The 17,229-nt window shown below is 38.1% G+C and overlaps 1 protein-coding gene across 1 annotated transcript in view; it reads right to left on the bottom strand.

Annotated features, from left to right (window-relative positions):
* Nucleotides 1-17,229, bottom strand: part of LOC134539633 (KH domain-containing, RNA-binding, signal transduction-associated protein 2) — a 184,160-nt gene that overhangs the window by 68,284 nt on the left and 98,647 nt on the right. The window contains exon 3 of the mRNA XM_063381819.1: nt 17,051-17,167. Coding sequence (XP_063237889.1) covers nt 17,051-17,167 — 117 coding nt within the window. The remainder of the gene's footprint in view (nt 1-17,050; nt 17,168-17,229) is intronic.

Below are 17,229 nucleotides of genomic sequence, written 5' to 3' on the forward strand. Positions count from 1 at the left end.
CGACGATCTTGTCCCGGTTTTTTTTTCCTTCCCCACGTGTTGAATATCCCCCCCTTTTGTCTTCCGACCGTCTTCGTCCCGAATTTACGGCCGTTTCGTGAGGGGGGAAGTTTGGGGAGGGGGGGTAGGAAGAGAACGCAACTACGTCCGTTACCGGAATCGCATCGAGAGAGGGAATTCTCCAACACTATTTCTTTCTCAAGCGTTGGCTTGTGGTGGGGTTTTGGGGGGGGGGGGGAGTCCATCCTGACCCGCCCTTCTTGAAACTCATCTTCTAAAAAATTCCCCTCCTTCCCTTCTCCAAGAAAAAAAAAAGAACAATTTTTTCCTGCCGCGAGAAACACATTTTCCGCTGAGTTTCCCGCTCTCCTGCCTTCTTCTTTTGTCTGCCGCGGAATCGGAAGTTTTGTCCGGTGATTGAATCGGACGGGCTTCTCGCTTCTTTTCCTCCCGCGGACAATGGCAGTGAGGCAGCGGTAATAACATGCCGCTCGCACCGTACAAGAGTTTTGTGGAAGGGGGTGGGGGTAGTTGTACTGTGTTGGTTAGGGAAAAACTACGGAAAAGAATCGAAAAGCGACCGCTGCTCTCTCACGTGATCAAAACGAAAAGCTTGTGCCGCCTCTTGAGAAAAAAAAAATAAATAAATTGGTGTATGGGTTTGTAATGCGGAACACTTACGTCAGGCGTGGAACTTATTGTTGTTATTATTATTATTATTTTGTTTTTGACGTGACAACGTCTAATAAATCGATCAACGCCGGCTGCACGCACGATAAAGTAACCCGTTACGCACATTGTCCCGTTACGCGGTGTCCCGTTACGCTCATTTTACGCTTGCGCCGCATCTATCTCTCTCCTACTCGATTGGAACAACCATCGATTTGACTTTTTTCGAGGAACATTAAACTTGAAACACTCCCATTCGTTTCCTACTTTTCCTATCATTGTCCTATCCTTAACAGAATAACACAGATTGGAAGAAGTTAAATAGAAAACTTGTATAAAATTTATAGTTAAAATAATCTGTTCGTTAAAGTAATAAACATATTTGAATTAATGAGTGAAAATAAAAGTAAATTTATTAATTAAATTGTAGATTTCATTTCACTCCTTCTTTGTATCCATACAAAATAGTGATTATTCAATAAATATGATTCAATTTTATTCATAAAAGTATGCAATCATTTCATCAATGTTGTGTTATGACGTCACGTTAAACTATCGTCCATAAACCGACATTACAGACAACCAAATTTCGTTGTAAAACCTGATCTAAACGGAAAGCTTGTGCCGTCCTCAATGAAAAATAAATAATTTGGAGTATGGAGGAGTAATACGGAACACATACATACGTCAGGCGTGGAACTAATTTTTTTTTTTTTGTTTTTCGTTCTAAAACGACTCATTTGCTTGAATATACATTTAAAAACCAAATATTTTAACGGGTGCGTTTTATAAAAAGGTGTGCATGATAGAAACGAGTAAATGAAGGAAACTCATTGTAAACATCTTAGCTCTTTGTATACGACATTTGGATGAGTAGTTTCGTGAATGGGATGGAAGTCACAATAACGGAAATGTGTAACCGTATAGGTAATATCTTAAACGTTTGGAGACAAATGAAACTATGACAGTGTAACTACCCTGAAATGTATTGTCAAAGTAAAAAGTAATTGCGAGTTTGGAAATAGGTACTTAAGAAAACTGGCATTACACTGATAATACTACATATCTTCCTTACAAATTCCAATGGTTTGGTAGCATAACGGTAGAGCAAACGTTTTTAAAATTCAAGGGCAATTTTGTTGTCACATTTCAAATCTTATCAATTGAATTTTTTACTTTTTTAATAACATATTAATATATCATGTAACAATAATGTTGAATCAGCACAATACGTTTAATGTTTTTGGTAGGAAGTATTTACAGAATGATTTAATTTGTTTAAACAAAAAAAATATAAACACATACTTAGTGTTCTAATGTGTGTTTTAAAATGTTTTATATTAATATGTTAGTAATATAATAGAATTATAATTTCTAAAGTATGCGGAAACTTTAAAGTATTAACTTTTTAGTACACTTTAACAGGATGGGCAGTATTTTAACAGAATTCATTTTCGAAAACAAGGTCTAAAGCCGGGGTTATGATTTTTCAAGTCTTTTTCGCTTTTATTATTTGCCGTTTATAATAGTTAAAATTGTTGTCTGTTTCATGCTGATTCAGGCAATGAATCCTAGCGACGGGCACAGAAAGTATGACTGTGGTTCGCATGTAGAAAATTTTAATTTAAAAAAAGCATATATTTAATTTCTTAGTTGTTTCATTACGCTCGGCATAATTTTAAAGAGTTAAAAGTTTAATTTCGTTCCCGTGTTTCGTATTATTAGTTAATTTGCCACACGAACAACTTGAGATGAGAACACATGAATTAGCTTGTTGCCGAGGTTAAATGTTTACATATCACTGACCAGTACTGAGAAACTTGCTCACATTTTTATCTACAAAGCACCGATTGTCCACTTTCGGGTCGTTTTAGGTCTTAAATATGTTTCATACGCCTTGGTGATTTTTTTTTTGTTTTTTCTTGTTACTTTTATTTCAGAGCTATTTATAAAATTTTAACTCTATGCCCTCCTTCCATTTTTTGCCACAAATATGTTCAACACACAAACACGTAGTTTTATATCTTAGGTTTAATACGTGTAAGTGTCAAAAATTACGCAGTCTTGCGCGCCTTTTTTACACGTGCGATATTAGGTACACCATGTGAAATTCTGTTGAAAATTAACTGCGGCTGCGCATAAAATGCAAAGGAGGTATCGAGTTATAATTTTTTAGAAATGGCCTTTGGATAAAAGTAATGACAAAAAAAATTTAAAAAATCCATCAAGGCGTGTAAGACAGAAGCTTAAGTGTGGGACCTAGTAAATATATTTCACCATCGCGCAGTTTGCCACGACTAAGCATACTCATAAACCTCCCTCCTCGGTTTAAGCCCAGCGGTTTCGACGCAGGATGGAGTGCGTTCAAAACCACCGCTCGAAACATGCATTTCGCCGCTATTGTGTTCGAGGACAAAGGCCACGGGGTAACTATCGACTTCGGGCGGACAATCGATCTCTCATCAAACATCGACTCGCCTCGCTCAGCCTCCGGATCAGCACATGTCGCGGTGACTGCGCATTTGTTCAATGCTTCCAGGTGGGGATTTTTTCTTTTTCGACGTGGATCGCCGACGGGGGAGGGGGGGGGGGTGATTAAAATTCGCTCCCGGGATAAGCTCGCGAATATTCGCCGTCGCTCTTTCGAAAACGGGGCCGTAAATAAAGCTTGCGTCTTGTTTCGTCCGGCGGTGCCGCCATTCTGCGGGCGTTAGGGCGTTAGGGCGTTAGGGCGTTAGGGCGTTAGGGCGGCAGCGGCGACCGGAGAGAGGTGGTTTTTGGTGGATGCGTTCCCTTTCACTCCGACAGCGCGAAGCCTCGCATTGTGTTTCAGCGCTCGCGCGAGTAAATACATAGTATCCCAGCCGACGACAATGCATCTGAAAGACCGGAAACTCAATGTTTATTTTATTTTTCTGTAGGTACCCGCATACAATCGCCGATGTCACTGCCATCCATGAATCCACCAATTAACGTTATCGAAAGTGATAGAATGTAGGTATTGTAAATGAAAATCGATTGACTTTTTTTTAAAACCAAGAACGGAGGCACTAGATAACTATCGGTCTCGCACAGTAGAGTATAAAAAACAAAAAAAAAAGCCTCAATACTTGTTTATTACCAGGATGCTCGATACAAGGTTTGTTTTTGTTATATAAAAAGTAATTTTTTTACATTGTGAAATATTTTATACTTGCTAATTTAATTATCTTCAGTTATTAGAGAAACGATCAGACTCTAACACATTGTTGAGAAAAAGCAACACATTTTCAAGCATTAATATTAAATTTTTTTTTACTATTATTTATAATGGAATTCGTATATTTAATTCCGGCATAAACATTTCCATTAATAACTACTTATAATTGTAAACGCTACCTAGGAATTTACAAAAAAAACTAGCCAACTACAGCAGCGCTATCTACCGTGTCGATTTTAAACACTGCTTTTGTACAAAACGGGATATTTGTGTTGCCACCCGCTGGTACGAGCTAACCACACTATCGCCGCTTGCTATTGCAGCAAGAAGGGACGTAAATTTGGGAGGGGGGGGGGGAGGGGTTTGTGCCCCGGGCGCTACGTTGGGGGGGGGGGGGGGGGCGCTTAACTAGCAAAGCAATTCTTACTGCATATAATTTACTTCAATAGCGTTGTGCTAGAAAACAAAAACAACAAGTTGGAGGGCAGAGGAACTCTGAATTATTCGTACTGAAAGCTACATACATACAACGTATATCGTGAAATATTTAAAAAAATCGTATTTTCCGCGTACTACTATCCAACTTGCGATGTATTAAAGACGAAACGACTGGAAATAAATATATGTATTTACCATCTAATTGAATAATAATAATTTTTTTTTGCAATAGTGATATTAATGTGTGGTTGGCGATATGAGGTGTTGTCGGAAAAGGTTTTGGTTTGGTTGGTTTAAAAAAAAAAGTTGGGGGGGGGGGGGGTAGCCAAGATGAGTTCTTGTCCCAGGTGGAAACTGGTGTAGTTACGTCCCTGGCAGTGAGTGGGGCGCAAACAAACAAGGCACTGTTGCAAATCACGCTGTCTGTTCGATGCGTCCGAGAGGAGAGGAGAGAGACAGAGATAGAGAGAGAGAAGTAACGAGGAAGAGAAGGAGGGAAGGAACAGTGGAAGAAGAAGACGGAGGTTGGTCGCGGATGGCTTAACAGCGATGCCAAGCCGGCTGGAAACACCAACCCTCCCATCCGTCGCGACAAAAAAAAAATAAAAGCCACCCCGAAACAAGGAAGGCTGCATTGAAGCTCGCGTGCGCGAAAATGATGAAGTGACGCTGGGAAAGGAACATCAAACGAAAAGATAAAAAAAAAGGGTCTGCATGCAATAAAAAAAAACTCCCTCGTGTTGAAGATAATGCGGAAAAGAAGCAGCGGTAAAAATAAAATTAATAATTGCTGCAGGTTAAGCTACCCAGCTCCCGTCTACAACGTAAACAATTTCCGAAACCTGACTGAAGCTAAATAAATAAGCTCATTACATTAAAACCTTGACAACAAAGTTGAAATTATTTAATATTCCTTATGGTAATACTGTTTTTGTTTTTGTTTGTTGCCATATTCGTTGTAGTGCAAATCTTTAATGCTAACATCCCATGCTGTTCCTTTGGAAACATACTTTGGTACTTACTTACTCTGCATAGAAGTTTTTTTTTTACGATTTATTAATACCTGACCTTGATAAGAAATACCTATGCTAAAATGCTTAAAGAGTTCAAGTACGTGCAAATGAAGACAAGTTTTGAAGCTTCGTGCCTGATTAACTGGTCAGCGGTCCTGCGTTCGATTCCCAACCTGGTTGAGGCATTTTTTAAGTTGAAGAAAATTTCCCTCCGGAGCATACCTTGGTAAATCGCCGAAGAAAACACGTAGCTTAGGATGAATCACAGGATCTTTACTACAGATTAATCAACATCAATGCTAATTAAAATAAAGCTAGGGTGTCTTTGTGGTAACAAACTGGATCTGTTCTCAGGAAGATCTGTGTTTGAATTCTGTTATTTAAAATTTTATTTATTTCAGTAGGCCATAGCTGATAATTAGAGACCTGCATAATTCACGGATTCATTCGGTGATAGGCTAGAATTCAAACACATATACCTCTTAGATAATTTTGCTTTTGGCTTACTGTTCATCTGGACGAATCTCAACCAGTTATAAACCCTCAACCAAAGAAGGATCGAATCACAGACAAGCCAGTTGAGACGACTTACAAGTCGGCAGCCAATGAACTTGCGTTATTTGCCCGGGTGTACAGGGTTATGCGCAGTCTATCCTGAAGGCCATCGAAACCGCGAATTTTGCAGGTCTCTACAGTGATAACCTTTCCATTTATCTGAGGTGTCATATTGGATTGTATTGTGACGTCACGCCGGCCATCTTGGATGGACTGACCTTGAAATTTTATGGAGACAGTGACGAAAAGTGTAACGGTGACGTCATCGTCCAAGATGGCCGCCATGACGTAAGGCCAGTCGGTCATTGACCTCCCTAGCACCTCACGAGGATCTTAGCCCTTAGAGGATCTAGTCGGCCCAAGTCCCTCAGACAAAAGCCAGAACTCGCACATTCATTCATATTCTAATAATGGTTTTTGACCTTTAGTTACAGTTCAGCATGTGCGTACGCCAATTTCTAATTATTTGAATTTGGTTTTCTGTTTACATTTCATCTTTGTATATTTAGTTAACTTTCAAGTTTTATTTACATCAATTATTATCCTGCTTTACTTAATTATTTCATTTTTAAGTAGCTGATGCCCATGATGCGTTGCAATGCCTCAATCTTTTTTTTTTTTTTGGTAATTAGTTTGAAGTTGTTACACATACACAAATAATCATTCTATCCCTCTCCCTAATTCTCTATCTCTCTATGTTTACATCTATAGCGCTCTATATATCCACCTATATATCTCTTCTCTATATACCTTATTTATACATATCTCTTTATATATTTATATGTCAATCTATAATAATGAAAATATTAAAGATCTATGTTTTACTTAACCATTTTTATCTATCTTTTACATGTCACAGATGTTACATAGGTATACAAAAACTCGCGCGTATTCGAATGCAACGTTGTTTCACGATTTCAAAACAATCAGTGAAGAACTTTCTGAGATTTAAAATTTTGAGCGAACGGACATTTACATTTTTATTTATACAGCTATGCAAAGCTAATGTGGAGGTATGTAAATGATAAATATGATAAAGTGTAAGAAAAGGTGCATAGCCTTAGCTTCGCCACCCGTAAAGTCGGACAATAAACAAATAAATTTGTCAGTTTGATGGGCCTTTAGAATTTTTTTTTTCAGAGAAAAGTTTTTTCCCCCTGGTCATCGTGAATATATTTAAATATCACAAAATGAACACAGACGTTAGTAAATTGAACTTGTCCACAATCAACCAATGCGTGAAATTATTGTTCGACAGCTACGATAGCTTCGGGGTCAGAGGATAACGTTAAAAAAAAAAGAGATGATAATGATGCTCCGTCAACAGCAATGCCACAGGCGCTCTGTGGTCTCCTGTCAACCGAACAGCTAAATAGTTTTCGTGCCACGTTCAACTGAAGGTGAGCAGCCAACCCCCGCAAAAAAAAATTCCCTGATTGGACAGTGACCCACGCTGGCAGTTCGCTGTCACTTAACGTAAAAACAACGCGTTCCAGGTCGAACGCTGAGTGGCGTGATGTGGGGGCGAGATGAAATTTGGTTAGGCGCACATCTCCCGTCAATGATGAAAATTTGAAAATTTTGACCAGAACTGTATAGGCGGTTTTGTTGGTATGTCACCCGCGTGTTACTACAAAGGTAATTGTGACAGTATTTTAATTCCAAACGAGTGCCCCGATTTTTTTTTCTCTCGCAGTGATTATGCGGTAACAATTTGAAAAAGTTTATAAAGAATCCGTCTCACACAGAAAAAAAAAAGGTTCTGTACGTTTACAAAAGATTACTTTGGAAACCAGTTGCCAAGAAATAGTGTATGATACTACACAATTTATACAACACATAGCTATTGTTATTTTTTCGTACATGAGATACGATATTCTAGATTATACTAATTATTTAATTCAAAAATTGGTTGATAATTTTATATTTTAATTCATGATTCTTTCAAGAATCATTTTTTTTAAATCACGGAAATGATAACCGAATTTCCAACAATATGACTTAATTAAAACAAAATATAGTCAAAAGTGTGGAATATTCGATTTTCTTTTCCGTGACTAAACAATAATTGGCTTGAAATAAACATTCATTAAAATATGTAATTATTAGAGACCGGAAAAATTCGCGGATTCATTTCGCGATATGCTAAAATGCAAATAATTATACTTTGATGCAACTTCTGATATTGGTTCACTGTTAATATGGTGGACTGTGGGCCAATTATAGACCCTCAGTCAAAGCAGTATCGAATCACGAGTCCCCCAATTGAGACGCCTCACAAGTCAGTAGCCAATGAACAGGTGAAGTTTGCCCGAGTATGCACAGGATCGTGGGGTCTAACCTGGAGGTCATTGAATCCGCGAATTTTTGCAGTTTCTAGTAATTATGCTTCGATTTTCTTTACAAAAATGTATCGCATACATGAAAAAATAAACATAGTCATGTGTTGTACAAAGTTACAATATATTTCTTATAGTAATACAAACTATTTCTCAGCAGCTGGTTTCCAAATGAATCTTTTGAAAAAGTACAGAATAATTTTATTTTTTTCCTGTGTGTCCATCTGCAGTGACCAATCACAGCTCGGCTGTGTCGTAACACCAGGCCTTCTGTTGTCAACCACCCTTTAAGATTGCTGATAAGCCAGGAAAACCACTGTTTATACGGATGTGGTTTCAACCAGATGTTAAGTATTAGATCTATATTTAATATGATATTGCTTTATTACTATTTTCAAATAGTAACTTTTCAGTTACCTGAAATTTAAATGCAAATATTTCGATGTTAAACATTTTTTTTTTATATTATGAGCATTGTAATAGGAAATTTATTGATACTTCAAAGTATATTAGCTTTTATTTTGCGAAAACAAAGGTTTGTCACAGTAGGTTTATACGATAGTATTCAAATAATTACAATAAAAAGACAACAAAGTTTTGTTTTTTCGAAATAAGACTATAGCATACTTTTAAGGGAGAATATGCCTCGCCATTATGCAAATTACAATTATGTTTCGATACCGCTTGCAATAAATATTCTGCGCTAATTTTTTTTCCCATGCGAAATGGCATAGGACTTAGCTTGGGTTACTTGTCGAAGTGAGCACTTGTGAACTGTTGTGATTATCATGACAGCAGTAGTCGCCCGTAGTTACGCCGCTTAAAGACTACAGCCTGTTAGAAAATATGTGGAACAACCAGTTATAGCATGTCTGGGAGATACGATTGATGCATTGACATGAAAAATGTCCAAAATTAGAATGATAGCAAAAAAATGGAAGAATTGAAGATGGCGGGTCCTAATCCTTCTTAAGGAAACAATTATTTTAGAACCAAGTAACATTAAATCAATGCAAAATCATTTGATTGTATTTCAGGCAGATTGAGTTTAAAATTCCCAAACATATAAATGAAATAACTTGTCCAACGATGTTTAAATCTAAGTACTTCAAAAAATTCTAATATCCTGATTTTTAAAAATAATAATTTCAACAATTACTGAACCGAAAGTACCTCACAAAGAAAAAAAAATAGTAAATGCAGTTTTTAATTATTTACTTTATCATTTTATTGGAGTTCGTTTTTAGCACTGGTATGTATGTGACTACTAAACATGTTTTGAAACATGGCCGTAAAGGTGAAACGGTGAACCGACCCGCAGCATTAAGCTGCGGATCGGCGCAATCCCGACCTAGTTGCATAGCAGTCCCTGAACAACCCGAGAGACGAGAGACGTGAGGGGAATCAGATACAGAGAACGGGGTTAAGCCCTTTTACGCACCGACACAATACACTCAGCGGTAATTGAAACACGCTCGCTTCACTTTGTCCACCGTGAACCGCGAAACGCATTGTTACCACCTCTACATCCGAAAAAAAAACAAGTTACGGCCAGCTACATTTTTTTCTCTCTCCTAAGGGACCAAACCTCTATACCCCTGCAATGTTTACCTTAACGAAATAAATTCACGATCCTCGCTCGCGCTACGAAGTATATCCTTTCGTTTTTTTTTTTTAACGTTGGATCATCGAAAGCTTTCAGTTTGCTGTGCTACTTACACTAATATGATCACATTATTACGTTACTATTCTTTTACACCAAAACATTCCCTCCAACTGTTTGTTGCAGAGTCTCACATACAATATAGCTGGTGGAGAAACCTGGATGGTTGATATAACTGCCATGCAACACGGCTAAACATTTGAATGTATATATTTTGGTACGACTGTAATTTTTTGAACTACTTTCTGCACACAGGCATAAAATAGTTTTAGCGAGGTTAATAAATGACCCACTAAACGCCGGTAACATGACGTATCATTTGTAAGTTCACCAAACCAAAGAGAAACTTTTACAGTATTAACAGTTTAGTGAATTATAACACGACGGGCAGTGTTTTAATAATATTCTTTGTCGAAAATCCAATCCAAAGCCAGGATTTAGTATTTTTTCAAGTCTTTTATTTTCACTTTTATTGGAGCCGTTCCATTATATAGTTTTAAAATTTCGGTCTGCATCTGATGTTACACATCATTGGGGAGTACGTAAAGAATCTCTCACGTCTTTTTTACGTGACAACGTCTAATAAATCGACGAACGCCGGCTGCACGCACGGAAAAGTGTCCAGTTATGCACATTGTCCCGTTACGCTGTGTCCCGTTACGCTCATTGTACGCTTGCGCCGCATCTATCTCTCTTCCACTCGATTGGAACAACCATCGATTTGACTTTTTCGAGGCACATTAAACTTGAAACACTCCAATTCGTTTCCTACTTTTCCTATCATCGTCCTATCCTTAACAGAATGACACAGATTGGAAGAAGTTAAATAGCAAACATGTATAAAAGTTATAGTTAAAAATAATCTCTTCGTTAAAGTAATAAACGTATTTGAATTAATGAGTGCAAAAAAAATTAGATTTATCAATTAAATTGTAGATTTCATTTCACTCCTTCTTTGTATCCATACAAAATAGTTATAATTCAATACAAATGATTCAGTTTTATTCACCAAAGTATGCAATCATTTCATCAATGTTTGGTTATGACGTTTTCACGTTAAACTATCGTCCGTAAACTGACTTTACAGACAACCATTTTTTTTAAATTGTTTTTTTTTAATTGACTTTTATTCCTTTAGGAATAAATAAGGCAAGGTAAAATTATAAGTGTATTTAAAGTTTACAATTTTTTTTTGCAGTTTGGACCATCAGTGGAATGTAATTATTCCAAATCTCTCCTGCGAGCACACACTGGACCTAGTAATTTTTTGGGATGTCACCCAGACAACGTCACGTAGATGAAATTTATTCGCTGCGGGCTTGCCCTCTCTCGACCCCACCACGATGGGGGGGGGGGGGGGTGCTTCCGCTCTTCAAACTACGTGACGACCAGCGCGGGTGGCTGTCACTCACGCCATCAGCATGGTGATTAGGATCGACGAACTGGGTCGAAGTCTCCGAGCGGAATATTAATGATGCGGCTGCGCGGCAGCAGCGGCTGTATGAGTAACCGCCCAATAATACACCTTATGGGAGTAAAAATTTGTATGACTCCATTCACGGCTTGTATTTAAAAAAAAAAAAAAAACATTGAGCACTTTCTCCGTTGAGCGTGAAAACGTTCGAAATTGATTCACATCCCCAGAGAATAAGACTTCTTATATGTAAAAAAAAATCTAATGTAATTACTATAATCAATTATTTATTTTATATTATTCTACACATATCAATGTAAAATACTTTCGCTGATTTTATCTTTTTTTAAAATTTATATCAGTCCACTTTGTACGAAAATATAGAATTTAAAACTTGAAATAAATTTAAGTTTAAATTTATCACAAGAATGCTTAGAACGAATTTTTTTTTCACAGCGAAAGCGATAAATCTTGATCGAAAAACTGCCAAAAGTAACACTTCCAATGTTGAGTTTGAATGTTGACTTTCCCGACGCAACAAGACATTAGTGGGGTCGTGTATTTGTCGCAAGAAAATTTTGACAGTTCATTAAGCTGCGTTAGGTTTGCCTGTGCTAGCTATTATACCCCTACAATCGGCGGCCGTTTGCAAGAGAAACCACGGCCATATTTGGCCGGACCATTAAGGGCTCGTTTGTTCCATCCCGCTCCCCCCCCCCCCCCCCCCTCATACAAAACAAACTTGTTGGCTGTAATTTGTGCGCTGACAGTACACACGTACCTGAAATGAACCCAACCAACCACGAAACACACACAATGCTACAAAGCTTTGACACGCAGCTGGTTTGGGAATATTTTCGCGAAAAGTGCATGGCCTCTAGATGTTAGTTGATGTAGTGACAATATTTTTATTCCACAACTGACACTCTCGTGCACAATCGTTAGACACGGGAAAAATTAGAGGATTCATTTCGCGATAGACTAGAATCCAAATACGTTTACATTTTTTTTTGCCGCTGGAAAACTCTCAATTAAAGAAGTGTCGAATCACAGGCAAAACCAGTTGAGGCGACTCTCAAAACAGCAGCCAATCAACTGACGGTATTTGCCCGAGTATACGACTGTGTAGTCTACTCTGAAGGTCATCGAAACCGCGAAATTTTCTAGACCCTAACATTAGCAAATTTAAAATTACTGTCTGCGCTCCTTTTATGAAAGCAGTAACGCCAACATATGAGAAGCTCCAGAAAAAAAAAAACTTTCATCTTTTTTATAACTAGAGACCTGAAAAATTCGCGGGTTCATTTCGTGTTATGCTAAAATTCAAATAATTATACCTTAGTGAAGCTTCTGCCATTGGTTCACTGTTAATCTGGAGGACTGAGGGCCAATTAGAGACCTTCACTCATAGAAGTGTCGAATCACAGGCCACCCAGTCGAGACGACTCACAAGTCAGCAGCCAATGTATAGTTGGCATTTTCCCGAGTGTGTAGAGGATATCGGAGTCTATCCTGAAGTTCATTGAACCCGCGAATTTTTCCGGTCTCTAGTAATAACTTTATATTTTTCCACTGAAGTGTTAAATTATTATATGAAACGGATATTTTTTGCGAAAAAAAAATTAATGCCTACTGGACTGCAACAAGGTATACCCACACCAGCGGTTTCTCCCTTGTGATTGGCGGCCGTCTGAGAGAGAAGTGGTTGCCCTATTTGACTAAGCCACTCAGGACGCGTTTGCTTCCACACTGAATCACTGTGATTGGCGTTGTAACAACCGACATGTAACTAAACGAAACTCACCCATTCACGAAACACAGGCGATGCTACAGTGTGTTAACTTTAAGCTACTCTAGAAATATTTTCGCGAAATATGCATGACCTTTAATATTACTTGTTATTGCGAAACTACAAAATTCTTGACTTATACCACTACGTTCCGAAAGCACCATATTGAAGCAATAAACACCTAAAGATAATTACGTCCAGGACCTAATTAACAACGTAATCAACGCGAGCAAGTGCGTTGTTTGCTTTAAGATTCAATCTGAACCACGTGTATGTAATTTCGTAATTAATACTTGCGGGGCTTTTGACCAATAAAACATAATATCTGGTAAATATCTGATCATCACAGTGTGTAAAAAAACACACAAAATTATTGGGAGCAAATGTTATTAATAGAGACCGAGAAAATTCGCGAATTCATTTCGCGATAGGCTAAAATACAAATAGTTATACCTCAGTGCTGCCTCTGCTATTGGCTTACAAAACACCTGGATGACTCTCGCCAATAAAAAACACCCGACCAAAGCTTTATCGAATCACAGGCTGCTACGTTGGAACGTCTCACAAGACGGCAGCCAATGAGTGGATGACATTTGACCGAGTGTACGTAGAACTATGGAGTTCATCCCACAGGTTATTGAACCCGCGAATCTTTCCGGTACCTAGTTATTAATTTAGAGGAATTGGGTTTTAAATATTAGTTAAATCTTACTCCCACCTCTATACGCTATTCCTCGTACCTGTCATATGTTGTCCGATTTGCACAGTAAATACTATGTAAGAATTGAGAGTTTTGTGTTTTGTGCCAAACATTGAAGCAAGAAGTTATCTGTTATTTGTAGAGACCTGAAATTTTTGCGATAGGTTAGATTTCAAATAGGGTAAAGTCGGGTAAGAGTACGCACTTAAACTGTTTGTAGATATATATAATAAACTACTATAATTTTGCGATATGTGCACATTGTGAACTATTCTCTGCATATTCAAAAACAGTTTAACACCAAGCAGTAATATAATGAAAGTGTCCTAATTTTTATATATCAATTTAAATAAAACAATGTAAATGCGTACTCTTAGACTCAGGTTCGGGTAAGAGTATGCAAAGCATCGGGAAAGAGTACGCACTAAAAGTAGTCACAAACAAACATACTTATTCCTTCATAACTTGTGCAATCTTCATGCCACCACTCCGAGCAAGCGTCACACTGAATCCAGTCTTTAGCAATCCGTTCTTCATACATCTCCTTACAACCTGGATGATTGATTGACAGTTGAGAAGAAAGTGATACTTTAGAAGCAGGAAGAACTTGAGATGAGGGTCTTTTTCTTGAAATAGAACTAAAAGACTTTGATGGTCTAGAAAAATCCACTTTTTTCTTTAATGCTTTCTTCCTCTCCATTCTATCTCTTTTCGCCTTTTCTTCATCTACTGTATTATTTAACTTTTTAACAAGTGTATTTTTAAAAGGCGAAGCAGATGAAATTTCATATTATTTTGAAGTGGTTTTTCATGTTTTTACAACTATTCCTTTAGGCAATGGATGACGTTGCGCAACAGTAAGTTGTGTTGTAGTCATAGGGGTAGGCCTATTTGGTAAGTTTGAAACTGGCATCGTCATGAGAAATAATTATTAACCACCTGCTGGTTAATATGTTCTTCATCGGAAGCAACTGTTAGAGTTGTCACTTGTAAAGGTTCAATGGAAGCATTGTTTGCGATCTCCTGCTGGAAAGTCTGTTCATTTATTTTTTTTTGTTCACTGGCAGTAAGTTGTGATGGAGCGAAAACTTTTGGGTTGAATGTATGTATTCCAGTTGAGCGGAAAACGTTTTTAGCCTTCTCAAGTGTAGCTGTTCTTGAGTATGCAGCCCTGAATAATCAAGCAACTTACATTTATGTTATACATTTCCCTGGATTGTCTACCATAAACTGGTCAGCTTATGTACTGTAAGCAGTTTTAAGAGGCCCAAATAATCCTTTGTAGAGTGGTTGCAACATGTGACTCGCATATGGAGGAAGGGAAAGTAGAGTGATGTGATAATATCTGCAGAAAAGAACACCTTGAAGTGTGCAATGAGATGCGTGATTATTAGAGACCGGAAAAATTCGCGGATTCATTTCGTGGTAGGCTGAAATTCAAACATGTGTACAATTCTGCTGGTTCTGCTATTGGCTCGCAGTATAACTGGAGCTCTCTGGGCCAATGAGAGACTATCGACCAAAGAAGCGTCGAATCACAACCTACTCAGTGGAGACGACCTCACAATTTAGTACCCAATGAACACGCGTGTTTACTTGAGAAATGCAGAGGATAATTGAGGCTATCCTAGAGGTCATTGAATCCGCGAATTTTTCCGGTCTCTAGTGATTATCCAGAATTAACAAAACTGGGTATTTTTCAGTAGGCTTGGAATGTTGCACAAAATGTTTTAGCCACTGTACTGTTCATGAAACCTAGGGCCTCAATCAGGCAATTTATTTCAGTTAAAGGCAAAACTCTACTTACGAGAATTGATTTCAAGCTTGGATATATTTTATTGTACCTTGATTTAACAATATCATAGGCCTATGTATTTAACGATAAAACTGAATAGGCCTACTTACTGCTTTAAACCTTTTCCTCAGTGTACACTAATTTGTTCCCAGTGCTATTGCAACCTGCCTTTTACTTTCACCATTTTCTAGTCGTCTCTTAGCTTCTTCTAGGTTTTCGTTAGTGAACTCCAGCTTGCGGTCTGTTTTTCTTTTGTATTTACCCATACGTAACTGTATCTTCCAGATCCCCAAAGTAAAAACCACATTTTTTAGTGTACCACTAAAGAAATACTCACGGACAATATGGGATAAGAGTACGCACAATGTGCGGGTAAGAGTACGCGCGTACTCATAGCCTCACCTGCTGTGCGTACACTTAGCCTCATTTACCTTAGTTGAAGTATCCGCTGGTAGTTAGCATCACATGCCAGACATTTGGCTCGCGCCTAGTGTATAATAATTCACACATTTCAAGCTTTCATTTCATGTATAATAAAATTACATTCTTAATCGCTAGCTTATGCTGATGCTTAGAGTGTAGTGTCAGAAAATTATAATATTTATGAAAGAAACACAATTTTGCCTGCCACGTTGAAGAGAATACACGGAGATCTCGTATACAAGCTTGAAGATGATAGACAACTGATACACAATATAATTTATGTTTCACTACTATTTAACTCGTACACTTATTTTCCCTAATTAACATTTCCATTAATATTTATTTATAGTTATTAAAGCTCTCTGATTATTTACACAGGAACCAGCTAGCTATATTAGCGGTATCTAACGTGTCGATTTTAAACACTACTTGGGTACATGTGCTTTTTGAGTTGCCCCCCGCTGGTACCAACGTTATGTATGTCGGCAGCCACACACACACACACAGTTCCGCCTGAAAGGTCAGGCCTATTTAGGGGGATCTGAAATCCCAACTGTGTATGTGTGGGTGCTCCGTAGTCATTTACTTAGTTTCCTCAGCTGAAAATGTACCTCTTTAGTCCTTATTTTCAAAACATTTCTTCACAAAAATTCTTGAATCTGCGGGAAAAAAAATTAGACTCGTGAGATAACAAGAAACGAGAAACCGAGTCTTAAGGATAATTTGGACTTGCCATCTAGGAATTCTTTCCATATTTTTGGCATATTTCTAATTTTTAAACTATTCATCCGAATTTTTGCATGTCAAGGCCTTCTGTACCTCGTTGCGAACCTTATTTACCGCAAGCGCCACTAGGAAACAACTTTTTATTTCACGCGGGCGACAAAAACATTGTTCAAACAAGAGTTGACTTCAACAAGTAGCCAGAGCTAAGTCATATGCCACGTGGACCCAAAAAAAATAGCACGGAAGCAAGCGGGATCGAAATATATTTTGAAAAAGCAAGAAGGTGAATCATGATCCAAACCTTTTGAGGATGACCTCGGGGCTCACCTTGTGCTTGTCCCTCATCGATCCTTTCCCCAGGATCGCCATCTTGGTCATGGTGTCCTCCTGAAGCCTCTTCAGGGAGTTGCCCTTCGGACCCAGCAGCTTCCCCACGAAGTTGAACTGCAACAAAACACGGATCACTCGATTCACGCATGCTTGAAACAACACGGATCACTCGATTC

The sequence above is a fragment of the Bacillus rossius genome, chromosome 15 (assembly GCF_032445375.1).
Source record: "Bacillus rossius redtenbacheri isolate Brsri chromosome 15, Brsri_v3, whole genome shotgun sequence".
Taxonomy (NCBI): Eukaryota; Metazoa; Arthropoda; class Insecta; order Phasmatodea; family Bacillidae; genus Bacillus; species Bacillus rossius.